Below are 24,567 nucleotides of genomic sequence, written 5' to 3' on the forward strand. Positions count from 1 at the left end.
TAAGGCGGGTTAACCAGTAACACTAATGCTTACTGGTTAACTGGGTAACATTTTAAATCCCTATTCTATGTACTATACACTGAAATGTAAGTAGAATATTTAATATTCCAATTGACTTGTTTTGTAATTATATGGTAAAATCACAAAGTAAGATATTTTTCAGTAATAGTGTGCTGTGACACTTGTATTTTTATGTCTGATTTTGTAAGCAAGTAGTTTTTAACTGAGGAGGGGGTATGCAAGAGAAATCAGACTCCAGAAAGGGGTACAGTAAGTCTGGAAAGGTTGAGAGCCATTGGTCTAGGATTGTGCTTAAGGTCAGAATGGTTGTTCTCTTCCTCCTTCTCAGCAGAGATGCCTGTGCATCCCCCAATCCAGCACAGAGAGTGAAGAAATGTAGATTACAATTTGGGTCAGTCTCAGTCCCTCCTCCCTTGCACCCTGCTCATCCTTCCCTCCCCACCCCCCTCCTCCTCTCCTGCACTGCACCCTTCTCCTGCCTCCCCGCCCCGCACCTGCCTCCCCCCTTGCACCTGTTCCTCCCTCCCCGCCTACCCCCGCCTCCCTCTTCCTCTGCCCGCCCATTCTCCTCCCCCCTCCCCCGTTTCTATCCTTCTCGCCCCGGCTCCCGGCCCCCTGCCCTGGGGGGGCGGCTAAGCGAGCGGTCAGGCTCTGCCTGGCGGGATGCGCTTTACAGCCGGGGCGGAGCACAGAGAGGCAAAACGGGAGACCCGAGTAACGCTATGGGCGGGGCGGGGGGGAGGGAGCGGAAACAATGAACCAATCAGCGACGGAAGCCCGTCCCAGCGGGCGGCAGGCCAATGAATCGGCTTGGGCGCCATCTTTGATTAGGATAGCGGGACGGCTCCTCCGCTCAGGCCTCTTTGAACATTATGCCCACATTAAAAATGGAGGCAGTTGTGGTCACGTGATAGGGACCACGCCAGCTCCGCTTGGGGCAGGGCTAAGTGGGAGCCGAGCAGCGGGTGTAACGCCACAACCCTGAGCCTGACCGAGGCGGAGGCGCATGCGCGGCCGAACTGAAGTGGAGAGAGGAGAGTAGCGAGCAGCCCCGCCCCGTCTTGCTCCTGAGGTTTCAATGACTTCCCCCTGCTGAGCCTGGGGGCGGGGCTGTCACTTCCTCCCTCCTGGGTCCGAGGCCAGCAGCTGCCCTCCCTGCCCTCCTCGCTCAGCATGCGCAGCCCACCCTCCCTCCCCGAGGACATCGTCAGCCTCCTGGCAGGTAACCCGGGAGGGGGCTCCCAGGAGGTGGGGGGTGAGGCTGGGGCAGAGGAGCAGACATGGGGGGCTGGCGTGGGAAGGAGGTGTGGTGGGAGCAGAAGGGGTGGGAAGGAAGGGTGGCAGCTGCACCTCAGGGAATGGTGGGTTATTTTGCATTTATTAGATGGATCGATTCGTTTCTGTATTTGCTTGTCATCACACGCTTCCAGTGTGGTGCTTGCAGCAGGGGGGAATGTTGGTGATTGGAAGGGGAGAGTACAGGACTGAGAGGAGAGTAGTGGTGCAGGTGGCAGGGTGGTAAGAATCTGTGATGCCAAAAAATGTTTTTTTTTAATTTGTAAATTTAAAAAAATATATCTTTATTTTAGGGGCTTGTGGTATTTCTGAAAGTAGTTTCTCATTTAATGATGAAAAGGCCACTCCTCATTTGTGCAGTTTTATAATCTTTTCCTTCCCAATTATTTTTTCTGTATTTAAAGTTCCCCCGCAGGATCTGTTTACTTTGATTATGCTCTTTTTAAAAAAAAATAAAATAAAATATCTATCTGCCTTCTATTTCAGTACATCTGAAATGAGGAAGGACAGGTCTGCTTCTTACTTCCTCGCTCTCTCACACACAGTATATACTCTGTCTACTTATTCCTGATTTTCCATTTTTACATATTGTTTGCTTAGATTATATTTACAAATAATATTCAAACATGTACATGTATGTCTCTCTGCACACTTTCCTGCAACTGCTCAATAATGTGCTTTCACTTATTTTGGAGAGAGAAACTAGGGGTGAGATGGTTCTTCAGTCTTCATGCCAGTTTTGATGCATGGCCCCTTTGCTGAAACTGACAAGGGTACTAACAGTGTTGTAGCCATGTTGGTCCCAGGACCTGAAGAGATCTGTGAAAGCTCAAAAGCTTGTCTTTGGGCAGGTCTACAGTGCCATTTAATTTATGTCCCTCGGAGGGTTAAACCGCCTCCGGCCCCCGAGCCACACAGGTTTTGCAGTGTCCACAGCGGTGCTATGACAGCAAGAGATGCTCTCCCACTGACATAGCTTATGATTCTCGCCGAGGTGGAGTAATTTTGCCAACGGGAGAGCACTCTCACGAAGGCATAGCGCATCTTCACCAGACATGCTATAGCAGCGTAACTGTGTTGATGTAGCCCTGTAAGTTAGACTTGCCCTTTGTTGCCAACAGAAGTCAGTCCAATAAAAGATGTTACCTCACCCTCCTTTTCTCTAAGGATATGAACAGTGATGTAAAAACCTGTCCACCAATTAGGGGCTTATATTGGAATGAATGGATAGTGAAGCAGCCATCGTGTGACCAAAATTTGGTCACTACTGAACTTGGCTGGATCCTAACCAGTGAGTTGAAAGGTACCTCATCTAAATCTTTGAGGAACATAGTTGGTCTAGAGCAGGGGTGAGGAACCTACGGCCTGCAGGCCAGATCTGGCCCGTGGCAAGTCTCCGCGCCATAGGCCGGAAGCCCCAAGCTTTGGCGCCCCCCCCCCCGGGGCCGGAGCTGTGAGCACTGTTTCACCCCACTGCGGGGGGAAGCTAGGGTTGCCAGGCCGTTAAAAGTCCATTTGGCTCTGTGCGGCTTCCGGAAGCTACCAGCATGTCCCTGCGGCCCCTAGGAGCAGGGGCAATCAGGGAAGCTCAGCGTGCTGCCCCAAACCCCATTGCCAGCTCTGAAGCTCCTATTGGCCAGGAACCCCCTGGCTTCTCTGCCTAGGGGCCAGACATGGCGGCTGCTTCTGGGAGCAGCGTGGAGCCTTGGCAGGCAGGGAGCCCCAAGCCTCTGTACCTCCCCCTGTGTGGTCTACAATTGTTTTTTTTTGTGGGTCAGTGGCCCTGATAGAAAAAAGTTTCCCCACCCCTGGTCTAGAGATCCTTTTGGCAGTTTAAACATGTCCCAAAACCAATAAAACAGAAAAATGTATTAGTTCATAGGAAAACAATATAGTCCTAGATCACCTGGCTTAATTCAAATGTTACTGTGTTGGTGCATCACTTATTGTTTCAATAAAATGAAAGAGAGATTATGGTGTGGCTATGTAGGTGTTTATATGGACATGATGAAGTGTGATGAACTGACTACTAAGGAATACTTTCTCACCACAGAAGATGACCAGCAATAGTCTACATAAAAGAGGCTTTAGAATGGTTTGAGGCATACTTTGTTATGCGTAAGATTTACGCTAGTGTACTTGATTTCCTTTTTCCCTCTCCCCTCAGCACTAAATAGCTTATTGTTACTGATTTGGGGTAAGTTATACATCTCAAAACTCAGGATTTTTTAATTCGCTTTGGAAAAAACAGCTTCAGTTTGAGTGGTTAAAGCACTGGAGAACTTTGTTTCTATTCGTGGTTATGACAGACTTCCACATGACCGTGGTAAAGACACTTAGACCATATTCTTCACATTCTAGTGCTTTAAATCCACACTTGGGCACCTGAAGAAATGGCCTGAATTTCACAGGGACAGAGTACTTACATCTCCCACTAGTTTTAGTTCAGTACCACTTAAAATCAGGCTACTTATTTAGGTGCTTAATGTTAAGGAGGCAGGTTTGCAAAGTAGACTCAGAAAGGTTAAGGCTATGTGGTGTCTGAGTGTAATTAACCTTTGTAAAAAATATTGGCCTAGAACCCCTTTGCTCTGCAGTAAAATCCTCTGGAGGAAGGAAATCTCTATGAAATTACCTTGTAATATCAGGGGCAGGTTTGTTAACCCCCTCACCCCCGGAATAGGCTGCAGGCTCCAAACCTGGAAAATTTCCAGGGATCCACAAGGTTCTACAGGAGGGGACCCAGGGGCATCCTCATGAAAGTTTTGCCTCTGGACACCCTGCAGCTTCCACCCTCCTGAAGTGCTGCTGGGAACTCCTCTTGGACATGGCTGCCCATGAGATCTCTAAGGGGATCTATGCAGATGAGACAATACAGTCTGAGTTTGTATTATTTCTTCTAATAATGTGCACCCTCTTCCCCCCCGCCCATCCTATTTAGTCTCCACTCTCTCCCCCAGCACAGACTGCTTGAAGAGGCCTCTATAAGGCTCAATGAGGCAGTGCTCCAGGGGCAGCTGAGGCCTCTCCTGTACAGGCTGGGGGTCAGCTGTACATGGAGGGTCTCATTGATTATAGTGACTGAAATGCAAAGTTGACTGTCGATAAATACCTAGTTAGTCTGTAAAATACCCTTGGGTTACAGTTTTTTAGATTTTTAAAAATGTTAGTCTCTAAGGTGCCACAAGTACTCCTTTTCTTTTTGCAGATACAGACTAACACAGCTGCTACTCTGAAACTAGTTCTTCTATGGTGAAATGAAGCTGTACTCTTTACAAGTACTATCTTCAGTTAAACAAGTTTAAGGACAAAGTGATGTGTGTTTTTAAACTTTTCTTAAAAGAGTTTAAAATTTAGTACAACAAGAACAATATCTAGATCTTTAAGTTACAGTGGAAGACATATTTACAGTTTAATACACCAACCCCCATTCACACTCTGGTTTAATCAGAGTACTTGAGGGCATCGATTGCTATTCAGTTGAAAACTTCACTCCTATCCTATTTTTTCTAGAAAAAGCACACAGCTTATTTAAGCAACCCAACTGTCACAGGGCAAGCACGCCCATCCCCTTTTGGAGCAGGGTGAGGGTTATTTCCCCCACAGCTGAATCTTGGCAATCATCCTGGGTCTTGGTACAGTGTGGCCTAGGGGTAAGTCAATAGGACTGCCCTCTCAGGGCTGTGTGGCCTAGTGGCCAGTCAGGGGAGTTGGCCACAACCTGGGGGTGGGTGGCAGCCAGGTAGGGGGACCCAGGCCCTCCCTGCTCCACCAAATCGCAGCTCAGGGTCCTGGTAGTGGCAAGTGTGCTCACCAGTGGGTCAGCAGGGAAACCCATCCAAAACACACTGACACCACCCAGCACAGTGACTAGTGTACTGTGCTGCTTCCTACCCTGTCCCTGGTGCAGTTGTCCTGGCATCTCCAAGTTCTTTGGGCTCCTCAGCCTGTGTGGCTCCCAGCAGCTCCATTACCCCTTGGGGATCTGCAGGAGCTTGGGCATTCACCTGGGTTTCAGCACCCCTGGCTTCTACTACCCAGGGCCTCAGTATTTCCCAGTCTGGAGTATACAACATATATCCTCCCTTCTCAACAGTCTACCCTGACTGAGTTGGGCTGATCTCTTTTATACCTGGTCTCCAGCTGGAACATGACCAGCAGGGCTGAGGGGGCGTGGCCTCCTTGGCCCAAAGGGTGGAGTTAACCCTGGCAGTACCAGTGCCCCGCCATACCAACAGATACTTCATACAGGTCATATACAAAAAAGCTGTGTTAAAAGTTATTTAAGTTGCAAAGTTGATAGTTAAGCACTTTGAAAATTAGGAAATACCAGAGCTGAGGTTGCACAAGCAATCTCTATTCACCCCCCCCATACACCCCAGTGTGTGCTTTATGGTACTGTCTTTAATTATATGATCACACACTATTTTTTTTTTGCACAGGACACTAGCCTCATTCTCTACACTGTCTAGGCGGTAGTTGAGAGAAGAGGCAGCGGTTCAGTATCTTTATCTTCATTAAATTAGTAACTCCTACCTTATTTACTGCACACCATCCAAAGTCTGCAATGCATTATTCGCCTCTGCCTTTTCTATGGTGCTTATTAATGTAGTGTTCAAATGGCTCACAAATACTGATGAATTCATCTTTGTATCATCCCCATTTTACACATGGGGAAACTGAGAAAGAAACATGTCTGAGGCCACACACTGAATCAGTGGAGAGCCAGGGTTAGAATGCAAAACCCTCTGTCTCCAAACCATGTACTTGTTTCTCCAGACCATGCTGCCTTACTGTCAGAGAGGTGCTTCCATTGACTTCAGTTGCAGTTGTGACTGCTCAGCACTTCTGTATATCAGACCCCAAGGGAGAGAAACACAATCAGGGACTGACTACCTATGAACAGTTCAGGCTATATAAATTGCAAAACAGCATGTCAAAGTCAGATTCAGGACTCACATAATTTGTCAGACTACTCTGTTTATTAGCAAAGCGCTTTGCCAATGCACCCAGATATGTGAGCCCCTCTCTGAGGCTCATTCTAACTTATTTATACAATTAAGCCAAAGCCAATTTAATATAAGAGACAAAAGGAAGCAGAAACTGACAAATACACATACATATCTTATTTGCATACTAACGTTTACCAATCTCCTAGCTCAGTAGGAGCTCTAAGTTAATTAGTTTGAAGACCCATTGTCTCATACTCCTTAATGTTTCTCTTCCTGACAACTATATTTCAACAAACCCTTCAAGTAGCATTTCTTTAATGAATTATAATTTCAATATAATTCATTCTACTTTCACAAGCACATAGAGTTCCTATTGCAGAGACAGCATAGAACTGAGTTCTCCTGACTGGCGTTCATTTGCTTTAACCACGGAACCATTCCTTTCCACCCAGTTGTCTCTAGCCTCATTTTCTACACACTTCTTCCAACTTCTGCAACAAAGGAAGAGATCCTACAAACTTTCTCATTCACTTCATAACCCAGATTGGTGCACTGTACAGTGTATATTTATCTTGTACACTGAATAAGTCGGGGTCCCTTGGAAAAATAGTACGTGATTATGTAATTAAAGATTGTGATAATGCATACACACAAGAGGAATGAATTAAGTTGCATAGTCAACTTTATTTCCTAACTTTTGAATGCTTGACTTTGCAACCTAAATAACATTCTTATCTCTTTTTTCAATGCAAAAAGGTTTTAAAAAATTATCTTGTGAGCAACTGTTCAACCTGTGCCATCGTGTATCATTGGTAGGGTTTAACACTGAACCTTCAGCATTGCAGAACAGCGTGAGCTACAGGAATGACTATACATTGGTTGGAAGCAGGAGAAAGCTGTTTCTGTAAAGTAGGAGGAAGGGCCACTGTGGCAATGTGCTTGTTGCAAGGGGTGGCCAGGGGAAGCCCAGTCCAGAATTCTTTCTCTTTTCTTTACTCTGTGTGGGGGTGGTGGTGATGAGCTCTTTACCTGTGTGGTGCCTCCACAGGGGCAGAGATGGGTGGGGCCATGCTCTGTGTCCATAAGGGGAGGCGGGGCCCAGTATAGTGCTCTCTCTCCACTTCCCTCTCTTGGGGAAGTTGTCTGCTCCTGGGGTTCCCAGTGCAGTATCAGCTGGTGCTGCTGCTTCTGTGGCAATGTGGGCCTGGCCTTCGTCTGAAATATTCATGTTAAACTGTTATTTTGCTATGTTGCCAAAATCGTGTTCACTATGCAAACAGCAGAAGGGAAATTGCAGTTTTAAAACTTTTATTTTTTCAGCCAAATTTTAAGAGAATTCCCTAGGGTAAAGAAAAGGCATTTCTCTAGCACCAGGACTTTTTCTTCCTGATGAATGTCAAAAGACATCTGCAAACGTTGGAGGTGTTAAACCATCCCTAAAAAAGTCAAATGTTTCCTAATGAAAACTATTAGGCAACTGAAATATAGAACTTGCTACCATATTCCTTATAATTTAGGGTCATGGTGCTCCTTGAAAGCATGATGGAACTTTATAATACGTTTTGCATAAAGAATGACATTTGCTTCATTGTTGACCCATATTAGTGGAAAGAGATTTTATTTTCTCATAACTCTTTGATTCACATCCTATAAACTTTGGCTTCTGCTTAATCCAGACGTTATTTTGGAGGTGTCTGCTTCCCAACAATTGTCCATTTTCTGCTACTACCTACTCCACAAATTATGGTGTACAGAATGCCTACCTCCATGGTTTTGATTGCAAATAGTTTCTGAATTTCATTGAGTTTTTTAGATGTTTTGGGTAATGGGGATTTCAGTCTGGGAAGAAAAGAATTCTGTTTCAGTTTTGAAGAGATCTTGTTGCTCCTGTGCAATGCATAAGTGATCTGTGTCTCGTACTCATGATGTCCAGGGTTACAATAAGGGTACTGCCAGCTTTTCATGTGCTGTAAGTACCTATGAAATGGTAACTTCTCTATTCTAATATTAAAAAAGTTAAAGAAGTTTTTGTAACTAATGTGTTAAGTATGACTCTGGCAGACCAAGTGCCAGCTCATGCCAAGGCCCCTAGGCCTCAACAGAATATTGACAAATGCATAGCTGGAAACCAGTCTGGCTCATTTGTGTGTTAGCATTGTTAAAATGGATGTTAAGTTTCTAAGAATGTGTTTACTGTTTAGACTTTATGAAGTGCTTGTAGGATGCTGCATATAGTAATCTCACTTATAACATCTGTACCCCATGGTATTAGGTTATATTGAGTGTTTGCATTGTAAACCTCTGTAATTGTATAGGTCATCAAACAGGAAAGGAGCATTAAGTCATGTAAAATTCTGGCTTTCTACTGAAGAGGTTAGGTCCTGCCCACCAAAATCAAATGAGCCATTGTGAAACATCAAAAAACAAAGGCTTTATTAATAGCTCCCCCCCACACCCATGAAGAGGAGACATACCTGTGGACTCCTCCCATCAGCATGAACTCTGGGGGAAGGGAATAAAAATCCCTGACAAGAAGAAACTGGATCTCTATGTTGCTTGGACTTTGAAAGGGCAAGTTTTCTATGCATAAGCAAGGGATCCCCAGCTGCTTCGTTTAGGTTAGTCCTTGAGGACACACAGAACTTTCATATTACAGCCGCTTCTATCACCTTTTGAAACTTAAATCTATAATAGGATTGGCTGCAGGTGTTGTTTGGTATAGGATCTAAGGTGCAATTGACCTGGGATAAGTGACTGGTCCTTTGGGACTGGGAGTAAGCTGAATACTGTTGTGATTTTTTTTTTTTAAAGTGTAAGGGACTGTCTGTCAAAAAGGCAAACTTGCCTGGGTGGCAAGTAGGGTTGGTAGACATCTGGTTTTTGACCGGAACACCTGGTCAAAAAGGGACCCTGGTGGCTCCAGTCAGCACCGCTGATTGGGCCGCTAAAAGTCCGGTTGCAGTGCAGGCAGGCTCCCTACCCAGCTCTGCATGGCTCCTGGAAGCGGCGACATGTCCCTCTGGCTCCTAGCTGCAGGGGCGGCCAGGGAGACTCTGCATGCTGCCCCTCCACCGCCCCGAGCGCCAGCTCCACAGCTCCCATTGGCCGGGAACGTGGCCAAGAGGAGCTGTAGGGGCAGTGCCTGCAGCCGGGGGCAGCATGCAGAGCCACTTGACTGCTCCGTGCCTAGGAGCCAGAGGGACATGTTGCTGTTTCCAGGAGCTGCCTGAGGTGAGTGCCAACCAGAGCCCGCACCCTGAATCCCCTCCTGCTCCCCTGTCCCAGCCCTGAGCCTCCTCCTGCACACAAACTCCCTCTTGGAGTCTGCACCCTCTCCTGCACTCCGCACCCCTGCCCCAGCCCTGAGCCTCCCTCCTGCACCCTAACCCCCTCATCCCTGGCCCCACCCCAGAGCTTGCACTCCCAGCCCAGAGTATGTATCCCATCCTGCACCCCTGCCCCAGCCCGGAGCCCCCTCCTGCACCCTGAACCACTCAATTCTGGCCCCACTTCTGAGCCTGCACTCCCAGCCCAGAACCTATATCCCCCCACTCACTCCTGCCACAGCCTGGAACCCCCTCCCAAACTCTGAACTCCTCGACCCCAGCCCAGAGCCCCCTCATGTACCCCTCATTCCTGGCCCCACCCCAGAGCCTGCACCCCCAATCGGAGCCTGCACCACATCCCCTGCCCCAACCCAGTGAAAATGAGAGAGTTAGCGAGGGTGAGGGAGAGCGAGTGACTGGGGGGAGATGGAGTGAGTAGGGGCCGGGGCCTCTGAGAAGCAGTGGGGCAGTGGCGTGGCCGCTGGGAAGCGGGTGGGGCAAGGTTGTTTGGCTTTCTGCAAATAGAAAGTTGGCAACCCTAGTGGCAAGATAGACAGGAGTACCCAAGGGGACTGTCTGTGACTCCATGTTAAGACTGTTACAGTGCTTGAGGAGTTTACACTTGATACGTGGATAGTGAAATCTAAGTATAGAATTCACAACCAGTTTGGGGTTTGTGGCCTGCTTCTTAACAGTCTGCCCTGAGGTTGGTACTCACTCTCCTGTGCCTCTCCAGACAGCTTAGACACCAGTATAGTCTTGGCAGGATTCACATGCCACAAGTCAGCTGGGTTTATAGCTCGTACCCCAGCACTATTAGAAGTTTTAACTTGATATTGAGAGTTTTTAAAGGCTAAAGAATAGACTCAGTGAGTGAATCACAGTCATATGATGGTCTTGACAGAAAAGACTTGAAAAGTTATGCAAGGAGAGGGGAATATCCCTGTAACGGTGTGTACCTACCCCACACTGGTTCAGCAGGGGCTAATTACACTCTGTGGGCTGAGGAGGCCAGGCCCCCTTGTCCCTGCTGGGCATACTCCAGCTTGAACCAGGATAAAAGAGGGAGCAGCTCAGCCCATTCTGGGCTGAAGATTGTCATATGCGGCTTGGAGGGCCAGTAAGTTTGGCTACCCCTGTTTTATACAATTAGTCTCTATACAGAAGTTTGAAAGGAGTCAGGTGTCTCAGAAATATGACAGGCATGCTAAAGAAAGATCTTTGACATAGGTGATTTGGTGTTAGTGTTGATTCCAGAGAAGAACAACAAAATGCAAGATTTTTGGGAAGGACACCTTGAGGTGATAGAGGGAATGAAGTCACTTATGATATAAGGAAACCCCCATGGCAGGGAGGAGGGCAAACAGTAGATGTGAATATATTGAAAGCTTACCTGCGTGGCAGGGTGGACTGGAGTACCCAAGGGGACTGTCTGTGACTCTATGGTAAGGCAGTTATAGTGCTTGAGGAGTTCGCATTTGATAGTTGGTGACATCTAAGTGTAAAACTCACAACCAATTTGGGATTTGTGCTCCACTTCTTCACAGTCTGCCCTGAGTTTGGTTCTTACGCTCCTGAGCCACTCCAGACAGCTTGACAATAAGATTCATCCTTTTCAGGATGTCAAGAAAGCCAAGTACCTGATTTCTTTCCCCGTTCCCCTCGTTTTCTGCGGCATTTCTTCCACTGAACAAAAATTCCTCATCAAAATCTACTACAAGATTTTGTCTCCCAGGTTCTCTCCTGAGCAGCTGCTTATCACTCAGCTTTATGTTCTGAATTTCTAGTCATCTTTTCCAGATTGCCACATTTCACCGCAAGTCCCTTATTTTTTTCTTCAAATGAAGATAATTTATCCAGCATCCCAAAGCAGCTTCCTAAGACTAGGCATCATAGGGAGGGAAGACACATGAGGCACAAGATGGTGGATCAGGTGCATGGATTAAGGAAGTCTAATTTATCATATTTACTTTTTGCTGTTGGGCACTGCGGCAGTTATATTCTTCGTCTGTCCTCAGAAACCAGTCATCCCTCTCTTACCTCCTCATCAGCTGTTGCTGGACATGCTCCTTCCCTTCCCTATCATAAAAAAACTCAGAATAATTTTTGTACATTGGTTTTAAAACATAAACATCCATACAATTATTTATTGTAATGCATAATTTTCAGGCTGATATTGCTGAAATTAATGTTCATTGTAAAAGAATCCCAGGGTTATGTGCACATCTGAGTAGACATGTCTTTGCAGCTGTTAATATGCATTTGAACAGTACTGGAATGGGCCTGGAAACAGTGAGGTAAAGAGCCCTACACAAGCTTCCTGGTAAGAAATAGCCTCCAGTGATTTGAAACATTGTTCAGTTGTGTCTGCCATAAATTTGAGAATAAGTGTCATGTGAGTGATAAAAATGACATAGACTATTTTTTATATACTCATTACTCACTTACATGCCTCGTTAATTGAAAAAGACAAACTATCTTTCTCATCTGACTAAGTTTACGTTTCTTTTCTAATCACATGTCAACAAACCACAATAGATGCAGTATAATGTGGCATATTGTGTAAATCTTAGGTTAATCCTTAAGATTGTTTACTGTAGCTCATTTGGAATCATGTTGTAAACTGATCTTGATTTGTATTAGTGTGCTGCTGTTCAAGAACTCCTTAATATTTTAGAACCTAATCTTCAGTCATCTCTGAGGGGCGTGGGGTGTGGAGAAGAAAATGTTCCAATCACCATATGGTGAGATTAGAACTTTGTCCTGAATGTAATTTATTTGAAATGTCCTAGCTGTTTGATTTCAGTTGAGGATCTGAGCAATCTAGGTGAGCTTTTGCTCTGTAAAATCATTGAAGGGAATTGCTGGTTGTTTATTTTATCAATAAATTCATTTTATGTTGGTAGTAATATAGAAAGATGGTCTTGCTTATGGTGGTTTAAGATACAACTGGACTGCCCATAAAAGATTCTATGTGGCAAAAGAAAGGTCTAAATACTTGTCAGGCTATACTAATGCACTGTTTTCGGCTAGCTGTCTTACAGTTGCAAGTCTGTCTTCATTCTTCTTTTGTAACAGATATATTGTTGCTGTATAAATACAAATGTAAATCAAAACATGACAAGTAGCATGTTCAATGTGATCCCATATTTATTTAGCAAACTCTAGGAAGAAATTTTCCAAACCATCCGATGGTCTTCCTTGTGAGGGAAAAGAGCAAATGTTGAATGCATTGCAAATCGTGATTTATAGCACAAATGCAGAGGCAGCTTCAGAGATTGTTGTCTGATAGGCAATAGGTCTAAAGTCAATTTATCAGTAGATTTCTGTGCAAATTCTGAAGTCAGCTTAGTTAATTGCTTCCTAAAATTAGACCTAGTGCTACTAAGAGAGATTGTGGCTGGCCATACTTCCAAAGTATATCTATAATATGTTTACTTCAAGTACAGCAGATATTTATTCGATTTAGTAATATACAATGCAAACAGCTGTGTTAGGTATGAAATGATTGTATCATTGCAGAGCTGAAAGCTAGGTTGCAGAAACATGTTCAGACGGCCACAATTTTTTTGTGATTTGTAGATTTTTATATTTTCCCATTTGTATAGTTTTCTTAGCTGAATCCTGAAAAACCTTATGTGAGTAGACTTCATGCACAAGAATAATTCTGTTGACTTCATAAAACTCCTCAGCATAAGACATTGACCACTCGCATGAATGAGGTTCTGAGGGATTGGGCCTTCTGTTTGTATTCTGCCTCCAGAAATTGGAAAATTCCCAAATTTGCCTGTGTAGACCCACTGAAATACTGTGATGCCCAAGTCCTCACTATGTGTTTATATTGATAATTGCAAACAAAAATAACTCTGACTTAAACATTTCTACACAAAGGATAAATATAAAATATAAACAAAATAAAAATGTCTGTTAAAATTTTGATTGGTTATACCTATTGGCAATCAAGTTTTAAACTAAATAAACCATTTGATTAATTACAAATGAGTTAGTACCATATTTTAGTCCCCTGTCTCTTTTCTATCAGTTTGAAGTCTTTTTTGACAGCAATTTGTGAGTCAGATCTTATCAGTTAGATCTTTCAGTGCTGCATCTAGCGTTCATTTCAGCATGCAAATAATTTTTCTCTAGAGTACTTCAGACAAGGTTAAGATAATTAAATATAAACAGTAGCAAAACAAACACTGTTATTAACATTAATTATTTCAGGGCTTGTATGTTAACTTTTTTTAGATAAGTTGGTGTGGAATAGTTTCTCCATGTCTATTCATCTTTATAATTATAGTGCTAAATATAAACTGTCAGCAGAGGACCTTTGGCTCTTTTTGTTGCAGAAATATGGATTATATAGCATGTGCATACTTCTTGCCCTCTAGTCTGTCAGTGTGTGATAGAAGCAATCAAAATGTGTGAGAATAATGACTGAAAAGGGCAACAGCTGTGTTTTGTTCCATGTCTCACTGTAACTGACAAATTATAATTGTTTAACTATAAAACCTGTTTTAAGAGGCTTTCTCACTGTTTGAATTAAACTGGTTGTTTTTAAAAGAATTTAAACAGAGATGCCATCATGTGCAACCATAAGGAACTCCCACATGCGTCAGCAGCAGGGTTTGAATCCAGGACCTTCAGATTCTCACCACAGACCTCTAATTAGGGTTGTCAACTTTCTAATTGCACAAAAATGACACCCTAGCCCCACCCCTTCCCTGAGGCCCCGTTCCCCCTCCCTGTCACTTCCCCGAGGCCCTGCCCCCCACTCACTACATTCCCCCTCCCTCGGTGGCTTGCTCTCCCCACCCTCACTCACTCACTGGGCAGGGTTTGGGGTGCGGGAGGGGAGTGAGGGCTCTGTATGGGGGTACAGGCTCTGGGGTAGGACCGGGGATGAGGGGTTTGCAGTGCAGGCTGGGGAGTGGGGCAGAGGTGTTCAGGGTGTGGGAGGGGGCTCTGGGCTGGGGCAGGAGGGGGTGAGGGCTCTGTCTGAGGGTATGGACTCTGGGGTGCGGCTGGGGATGAGGGGTTCAGGGTGTGGGAGGGGGCTATGGGTTGAGGTGCAGAGGAGGTGAGGGCTCTGTCTGGGAGTGCGGGCTCTGGAGTGAGGCCAGGGATGAGGGGTTTGGGGTGCAGGAGGAGGCTCTAGGCTGGGGGATGGGGCAGAGGGTTCAAGGTTTGGGGGGGCTCTGGGCTAGGGTAGGGGGTTGGAGTGCAAGGGGGTGTGGGCTCCATCTGGGGGTGCAGGCTCTGGGGTGGGACCGGGGATGAGTGGTTTGGGGTGCAGGAGGGGGCTCTGGGTTTGGGGGGGCTCAGGGCTGGGGCAGTGGGTTGGGGCTTGGGGTTGGGGTACAGGCTTACCTCTGGCAGCTCCTGATCAGTGGTACAGCAGGGGGGCTAAGGCAGGCTTCCTGCTGGTCCTGGCTCTGCGCTGTGCCCCGGAAGTGGCCAGCAGGTCCAGCTCCTAGGCGGAGGTGTGGCAGGTTGCTCTGTGCGCTGCTCTCACCTGCAGGCACCGTCCCTGCAGTGTGGTGCCGGTGCTCAGGGCGGGGGCAGCGTGCAGAGCTGTGGCCCCCACACCTAGGAGCCGGACCTGCTGTCCGCTTCCGGGGCGCAGCGCGGAGCCAGGATAGGTAGGGACTAGCCTGCCTTAGCTCCACAGTACCGCCGACCAGACTTTTAATGGTCCAGTCAGTGGTGCTGACCGGAGCCACCAGCTTCCCTTTTCAACCAGGTGCACCGTTTGAAGACTGGACGCCTGGTCACCCCCATCTCTAATGCTTGAGTTAAAGATATTCTTTGAGTGGACCAGATTTTTGAGGGATGTGGTGTATACTTTGCCAGTGGATTACACAGCTGTTTTCCACACAGCAGTAGAATGTTGGGGGTCAGGATTTCAGGAATCTATTCCTGCCCTTGGGAAGGGAGAATGAACTAGTGGTTAGAGTAGCAGTTACAAGCATTGGCTCATTCAGCCCAAGAGGCAGTATGGCTAAGTGGGTGAGACTTGTATCTGTCATATTAGAGATCTGAGTTTTATTCTCAGTTCCAGCGTAAATGATCTCGAGCAAAACATCTCTGTTAGGTTTTTTATGGAATGGGGGAATCGGAGGCTGCTCTAGCTAGCTGGGCCTAATCTGCTGCCCTAGGCCTATGAGGAGAGGGGCGGTACGTTGGAGCTTTGCCTAGTGTGGCAGATTGTGTTGAATGGCCTCTGGGGAGGATGATACTTGCTTCCCTCTTAAATGTAGGGGTATGAGGCCCTGCTCAGTAATAAAGACTATGAAGTGCATAGAAATACAAACAGCAGTGACTAGAAGAGATGTGCTTAGATTTCAAGGCTTACTGGATCCCAACCCAGAGCACTTTACTCTACAGGTGTTCTACAGGGGAGTCTGTGTCTTGTGTGTCGGCATCGCATTGCCTGTCTATGGAGCTATGCAACAAAGGAAGATTTGACCAAAATGCAGAACATTCTACATAATCATGAGAGAGACAAGGTGGGTGAGGTAATACCTTTTATTGGACCAACTTCTGTTGGTGAGAGAGACAAGCCTGTGAGCTTACACAGAGCTCTTCTTCTGGTCTGGGGAATGTACTCAGAGTGTCTGAGTGAAATACAAGGTGGAGCAGATTGTTTAGCATAAGTAGTTAACTCATAACAGTACTTATACTAAACAATCCGCTCCACCTTGTATTTAGCTGTGACACTGAGTACATTTCCCAGACCTGAAAAAGAGCTGTGTGTTAGCTTGAAAGCTTGTCTCTCTCGCCAACAGAAGTTGGTCCGATAAAAGATATTACCTCACCTGCCTTGTCTCTCTAATATCCTGGAACCAACACGGCTACAACACGGCATACATAATCGTGGGCAGCTGAAAGGTCTGAGTGTGCGTTACACTTTTTTAATATGCTATACTGTGATACTGGCATTGAAATTTAGCTTGTATCAGGTTTCTGCCTTAGCATCCTAGAAGAGAGAGTTGGAATTTTTGTTTTGAACTTGACAGAGCATTTGTTTGTCAGCTCTGTCTGCAAATATTAACAGCAATTCTAAGGAAGACTTGTATTTGTTAGAAACTATAGGAACTTGTGCCATAATATGGTTTGAGTTGACTCTCTTCTGAAGCTCTTCTGAATGCAACTTGATTTTTCTTCTGTGCATAAGAAGGTGAACAATGGTGTAAGGTGAATAGTATCTACTGTGGTATCTTAGCTTACCTCAAAAGCCCACAGGAGGGAGAGATCTATATTCCCATTGGGAAAGATCTCTCTTCCATGTCACTGCTGTTATCAATAAACAACAGATTTGTCACAATTTCATTGACTTTTTGCAAAATCTCACAATGAGAATAGATAGTGCATCCATTTCTGCATTGCTTCTATACTATTTGGAGGTTGCAAACTTTATTTTCATCTCTGCTTTCACGTTCAGAGTTCGTCGAAAAAGGATGCATTGTATCCACAGTACAGACATTGGTCCCCAGCACGTTTGGGTACACTGCATATCCTAAGCCATAAGTAGTGTTGCCAACTTTCTAATTTCTGAAAACTGGACACTACAACAGTAGCTCCGGAACATCCTCCTGCCGTGCCTCTTCCCTGAGGCCCTGCCCCTGCTCACCTCTTCCCTCGGGGCCCCACCCCGATCGCTCATTGCTCTCCCCCTTCCCCCATTGCTCCTTCCTCTCCACCCTCCCCACCTTCCAAGATGGGCTCCCTTGGCTCCCACAAGATGCAGGTAGGAGGCAGCCCCGGCTGATGACCCGGCGCCTCCCACCCACATACGGTAACCGGATTTTTTAATGTCCGGTCAGTACATCTCACTGGACACTGAACAGGTCCCCTTTCGACTGGACTTTCCTGTCGAAAACTGGACGCAGGGCAACCTTAGCCGTAAGTGATGTTTGTTGCTCACTAATTGCAGCACATGTTCTCATCTGTCAGACAGTGACTTGGATGATGGTATTTTTGCTTAGGTTTGGAATTCAACGAGAAGTAAGGTGGCCTGCAGAGTTTAGTTGGAGGCTGCAGAGGCCTCGTGCTGTAATGAATTAGATGAAGGGTTTAAAGATTACAATGTAAACATCACTTTCTGTTTATAAAAGTGACCAGCGACACTGGACTTTTGGATATTGCTATCTAAATAGCACTTCAAAGCTGCTAACTTGTTGAGTAAATACATAAAAGGCAAAGGGTTCACCAAGCTCATTTCTTCCCTCCCCTGCACACAGTAGAACCTTTGGGGTTTGATCCTGAGAATTGCTGAACACTTGCTGCTCCTGTTTGAAGTCATTGGCTATTTTGTTGCTGCCTTCAGTGGGAACAGGATCAGGCCCATTGACTTCATGGGACTCTTCCTCAGGACAGCATCCCAACTGCACTTCAGAGCAAGAGGGGCAGGATCCTTGGAGCTTGTGAAAGGGTACAGACTCTAGGGCAAGGTGCTGCTCAAGTTTCTGTGAGTGGGCCTGGAGGATTTGCAACTACAATAACTCACTGGCCTTTTGTTTCTGCCCTTGTGCAAAAGGTAGCACTTCAGGAGTGAGACTCGGCTACTCTAAGGGCTGCTCTGCTGCATGTGATTGGAGGGGTGGCGGGGCACTCTGTTCACTTCTGGGTGAAAAGCACTTGTTCAGATCTCCAAAAACCTTACAGATTCAAGATTTTGCCACATATTGCATGATGATAGGAATCTAATCCAACTTTCCTAAAAATGGTAATTTCTTTTTTTCTAAATAAAGAATTGCATGGCTACATTTGTCGTTGTTGTAGTGACTAAACCAGTTTTTGAAAGCAAGAATTTTTTGGCTTAATTTGTTCTGTTGCAGCACAAAACGCAAAGTGGATCATGCTTAGTTAAACTTGTCTTCATAATGAAAACTTAAAATAGGTAATTGAATACTCAAGTTAGGGAATTTAAGTATAAAGTTTTATTTTAAAATAAATTTAAGTAGAATTTTTGCTTTACATTCTGCAACTAACTCTCCTATATACCAAAAATGCTCCAACCTTAACCCAGCTTTGTGTGAGCCATATAATGAGACTGAAATAATGAGTGATCTTTCATCTTATGGGCTAAATTCTTACTTCACTTACATGCATGCAGTGCTGTTCATTTAAGTGCAGTAGCATGTGTATAAGTGGTGGGGAAGAACTTGGCCCTCTTTGTGTATACCGAAATGTGGTAAGTATTTAACATAGCAAGTGCTGTTTGAATTTATGGTAGTAACTTTCAGATTAGACATATAGGTTAAGTTTTGGTGTGATATAAATAGCTCTTCCATAGCAGCTGTGATTATGGAAATCTGTGAAATACTAAACACTAAAACAATGCTAAGCCTTTTCATTGACGCTCTATTATATCCACAAACCACTTATATTATGGCTGTTGGAATACCATGTGGGGTGTTTTTCAGTTTGAATCCTTATGGTGGTTGACCTTGCTATCCCGACAGTGTAGTTTGTTACTACATGTAGGCGTTTTGAGATGCTTCCAGTGAAGTTGCATTGAAAGTCCGGATTATCTAGTCCTGGTGCAATGTTACTGGAACTTTTGAGCACATTAAGGAGTAGGGACTGCAGAATGCCCGCTGAAGTGGATGGGAGTTTAACGTAAGGAAGAATGGCAGGATTAGGTCTATTAGGCTGTAGTTAATTCAGCATGCAAATAGAATATTGTAAACTTACTGTTTTTCTCATGCCTTTTTCAATATGCAATAACATACTCATTTTGAAAACAAAAAAGAATAGGGAAATGGGTATGAATTTTGAATGATCAAACCTCTTTAGTTGGAATGGGAGAAAATACACAACCAAAACAATATTGTTTTTAAACAGTTCATTTCTAAATGCCAGTATAATCAGTTTATCTTTTGCTTTAAGAATAAAAAAGGTATATTGCAGCTCATAACTTGGGCCCTGATTCTGCAAGTGCACAGATGCTGTAAGCTCATGAGTAGTTCTGTTGTCTTCAGTAGGATTATTCAGTTGTGTAACATTAAGCGCGTGTGTAACCATTTGCAGGAGCGGGCCTTGGATATCCATTATTAGCCCAATATGGGGTACAATAGCAATGTATAAACATCTGAAAATGGAATTTATAAGGAACCAGCAACTGATCCATACCAGTAGTACCTTCATCTGGTTCTGCTATAATGTTGTAAATGACTCAGCCACTTTTTGAAATTTAAACGTATAAAATAATATGATTGTAATCTATGCACAAAAGCTGTTTATTCTTTTAGCTTTATACCATAAGTGGTAGAATGTATTTGCCATAGCACCACGGTTTATTTAGTCTTTTGTAATTCTTGCTCATTTAATGATGCCAAATGTCAAAACAGCATTTGCTGTGCTAAGCATAAGTAGAGCAGAGAGCAAATTTATCCAGTTTTAGAATTTGAAATATTTCAACCATGTTATACATAGAACCGATAAAATAGGTTTCTTCATAAGTGATAATATCAGAACAATCCAACATGGGGATATTTATCTTCAGAAGATTATCACTTTTTCCCTTATAATGTGTAACCTTTTTTTTTCATGTTCTAGATGTTGACACATTTATATCTGATACCCTCAAAGGAGAAAATTTATCCAAGAGAGCAAAGGAAAAAAAGGATGCTCTTATTAAGAAGATAAAAGAGGTCAAGGCTAAGTAAGTCATCTTTACTGTTTTAATTTATTAGTAATTGCTTGTTGCTCTCTTGATAACTACTCTGTTTTAACAAGGAATTTTATATGGCTACTTTGCAAAGGGATCTACATGGGTGAATTGAATTGAATCCCCACAGGATTCAGTTTATCTCAGTGGGGAATGGGGGCAGAAGGTGTCTGCCTGTGTGGATTCCTTTGTGGGATCAGGGCTTTGGTTCTTGGCCCAGGACCTGTCTTCCTCTGACTAATGAGGTCTTTAAAACGTAAAAACAGTAATATTGGAAGAACTTGTCCAGGATGCTTGCTGCAGTTGCATGATTATTTTCTTTGGGCCAGATTCTCAGCTGATGTAGGCTGGCATAACTCTGTCCACTGACTTCAACATCTGTTTGTTTTAACCTAGTCTCTCCTTAGCCCTGTCTATGCTAGGAAATTTAACCATTCCTGAAAATAATTTTAAGCAACAAGTTCCTTTAAACTGATATTGAAAACTGTTCAGTGCAGCATAGACCAGAAAAAGCTGTCATCTTAATGTTGTTTCAGAGAGTGTGCTTAGAGACTTAGTTCCACCCTCTAACTACCTGGGTGAGGAGGATTTGGCCCTAGTTTTACACGTACTGGAAAAAAACCTGTTCTGCAGTATGTTGTATCTTAAATTAGGATATGTTCTGGCACTCCTTATTCTTCTCTTCAGCCTCTCCACAGCTTTTTTCACAGTGATTTCTCCTTCCTGCTTGATATTCATCCTTGGCTCTCATGTCACACTCCTTTACAATGTCAGTGATCCTGTAACTGAGTGGTGACAGTATACTCAGTGTGCTGTTCTAATGAGGCAGATGTGGAACCGGCCCCCAAATCTTTATAATCTAAGGGTTCTCCTACCTCTCTGTTCATTTAATGTTTCTTTTGGTAGGTGGTCCTCTTCCTCTTTCCTACTTTCCATGGGGGTCCCCCAGGGCTCTGTCCTATATTCTGGTCCTTCTTTCTCTACAACTCATTCCTGGATGATTTCATTAGCTGTCATTTCTAGAGATGACTCTCCACTCCTGACTTGTTTCCTCCCATTCAGTCCTACATCTCTACCTCTCTGTCGTCTCCTGAATGTCTTATCATAAACTGAAACTCAGCATGCTAAAACTGAACTCTTTTGGTGAAATCCTGACCCCAATTACAGTAAACGGGAGCTTTGCCATTGACTTCAGTGGGGCCAAGATTTCAGCCCTTATCTTTATTTCCAAATTCTCGCATTTCCACCTTTATCACTGCTAACGCCACTGTTCTTCTTATCACCCATGCCCCAAAATGTGTGTCTGCTAGAGTCACCTTTGATTTCTCCAACCGGTTCTACTCATCCAGGCTGGGTCCAAACATTGCTGTTTTCTACACAATGTTTCTTAGATCAAGCCTTTTATCTCTGCTTGCATTTCTAAGTCTCTCACACAGGGCCTCCTGGATTCTCATTTTCATTGCTTTTCACCATCACCTCAGTGGGTTTCCTGACACTTGCACCACCCCTTCTGGTCCATACAAAATGCAGCTGTTAAGATCATCTTACTTGCCAGTCATTCTGATCAGCTCCCCTTTTTACACCTACTCAAATAAATTCAAGCTTCCTGAGATTCCACTTAAAGCCATACATAACAATGACCTTCCCTTACTTATTTATCTTGCATCTTATTGTGTCACTGCACCCTGCAACTGTTTTGTTCATGTATGTTGCAAGGATCATAGCTTTGGGGGACATGGCAATGCGTGTAGTTTTTCACCACAGCAAGTAGTATCCCTCAGTATAAGAGGTATAGTAGTATCATTCCGTATAAGAGTTGTTGGGTAAATTTTATTAAGCTTTGCTTACAATTCACAATATGTGAATATGTATTCAAAGTACTATTATATTTAAATGCATATCAATATCTTAATTAACAAATATCTTCTGTATATCCATTTTGTTTTTTATATGCTGCTAAAGTATTCAAGCCAAATCCAAATTTTGTTTCTTTGTTGACCAGTCACATTGTGTTCATTCTAAAACATGTAAAATATTGTGATATGTAACTTCTGATAAATGGCTTTCATTTATATAGAAACATCTTAAAATATAGTATTAACTTTTGGGAAGGTAATGGAAAAGTAAATGTTATGTAATATGTTCATTTTAATTAAGCTATTTGAGCAAATGTGTTAGAATCTTTTTTTAAGTATTTTTATTGTTACACCTGAATCTGTTTTTAAGTGGCATTTTTAATTTGTCACTATTCCATGAAATTTCTTTAAAATGTCTAATGATCATGCTCACAAATTCAAAAACACTGGAAGAAGAGCTGATTAAATGTTTTAATAAAGGTGAAATTTTGCAATATAAATTTGCAGCAGCAGTACTCATAGCACAAAACTGTTATTTGGAAACTAATAATTTTTTCTGTATTTGGGTTTGTCACATCTTGAGACTTTCCAAATGCATATTGCTTTATGTTGTCTTTTTTTCCTCCCTCCCCTGCAGTTACCCTCAAGATTTCCAGGATAAAGGTAATTGTAAAATATTTTATTTCGCTGTGGTATGACTTAAATACTTTGCTCATTGACAGACTCTCAATTGAATAAACATACTGTACATGTGTTTAAAAGCATAAAAATAAAATGTCCAGCTTGTGCATTTATTGACTCTCAAGGATGAGGATGCTAGCTCCCCCTGCTGAGCAAAAAAATTAAAAGCTACAAAAATCTCCTGTTTCCTTCAAAATTTGTGTGCTAAAACCTCACTCATTTAATAACTTGGTTATATTTACTTCATGAATGCACCATAGGAGAAAGTTTACTAATAAATGGGTCTTGTTTAGAAATGTAGCTGGAAATTTATATTTAATATACATTGAATGTCTTAAATATAGATTACTTAATGAACAAAAACTCAGTATTGTCTAAAACTATACAATTTATGTTTTGTCATAGAAAGTGTATGCAAAGCAGTCTACTTTGGCAGTAACCAAACGTTAATAGTGATCATTTATTTGAGACCTTTTTTGTGAACCTATTTTACTTTTTAATAGGTTGATTTAATGACTATATGATATTGGCTTTTAATCCACCCTTAATGAATATGTTCGTAGTGTAGCAAGGAAATCAGACCTTTAGCACAGGAGAACAAGATTTAGAGTGCTAGTAATGAAAACTGAAGTTTGTATTATGTATTGTCTTCTTGAGGAGTAAGCAAAGCGGCACAGTGCAACTAGAAAGAGAGAAGATTGAAGAGTGTATTGCTACAGTGTTCTGTTCTGTAACTAAACCAGGAATAGCCCTTATTTTCATGATGCTAATTCATGAGGTCATGACCTGTAGCCTGTGGATGCTGGTATGAGGGTCACAGTGTGAGGTCAAAAAAGCTTATGCGAAGTTGCACTCTTTGCAGAAAGTAGAACCCTGGTATCTTCTATCTGTAGACAGGAGATACTAATGTATAACTAATATTAGTGCTAGCTGATAATGTGAGAGTGTACAGACACTTTCTATGAACCAGCTTTTCAGCTAGGGAAAGCTAAAGCAAAATACAGTTAAAATCAGACTATAGACTTTTAAAAATAATTTCAATGAATTATATATATATATATATATATATATATATCTTTAATTTTCCATTTTAACAGTGGTGGTTCCTAACTTTCTGGAATCAGTTGGGTTTGGCAAAATCAAAAGTTTGCACTTAAAGTTTGTTTAAATTAAATTACCCCACTTTATATTATACCTTAGTCCTTCCACTCAAGTTAAAATCACATTTTGGTCATCTTCATCAGATGTAAATGAAAAAGGATAAAGAAAATAAATGCAAAATTTGTATTTTTTATTACGAAAATGTCTTAGCTTTATTTTGAAATTAGGTGGGGTCACTGTTCAGTTTAAAATGTATCTTATTTTTGTAAAGCATATTTTACATTTTAAAGTATTTTTTGTAGTGTATATACTGTAATGTGTAACTTCCAAATTTGTATATAACAAGCAGAAGGTTTCAAAATTCTTTAGGTAGGATCACTGATAAACATGTGAGCTGGTTACAAAGACCAGAGCTCCTATTTACTGCATTTGTTTAAAACCAAGTTGAAGAAAACTTCTTATAGCGTATGTGCCCTTCCAACTGTTAAAGACTTCATTGATCTGGTTGGTAGTGCATTTTTTTTCTTCTCCTCAACTAATTTTGAGATGAGGTTTCTTTAGCTCCAGAGGAAGATATAACTTGAAGAATTCAGCGTGCAGTGGTTGCCATATGCTTATGACCTGCTCTGATTTCAGTGATGAGTGTGTTTGATATGGTT

General features: G+C 43.2%; 1 protein-coding gene across 1 annotated transcript in view; it reads left to right on the plus strand.

The window, feature by feature from the left end:
• Nucleotides 1-983: 983 nt before the first annotated feature.
• SKAP2 (src kinase associated phosphoprotein 2) overlaps nucleotides 984-24,567 on the plus strand; it is a 147,333-nt gene continuing 123,749 nt past the window's right edge. The window contains exons 1-3 of the mRNA XM_074945748.1: nucleotides 984-1,243; nucleotides 20,159-20,264; nucleotides 22,764-22,789. Coding sequence (XP_074801849.1) covers nucleotides 1,195-1,243; nucleotides 20,159-20,264; nucleotides 22,764-22,789 — 181 coding nt within the window. The 5' untranslated portion in view covers nucleotides 984-1,194. The remainder of the gene's footprint in view (nucleotides 1,244-20,158; nucleotides 20,265-22,763; nucleotides 22,790-24,567) is intronic.

Source organism: Natator depressus, chromosome 2 (genome assembly GCF_965152275.1).
Source record: "Natator depressus isolate rNatDep1 chromosome 2, rNatDep2.hap1, whole genome shotgun sequence".
Lineage (NCBI taxonomy): Eukaryota > Metazoa > Chordata > Testudines > Cheloniidae > Natator > Natator depressus.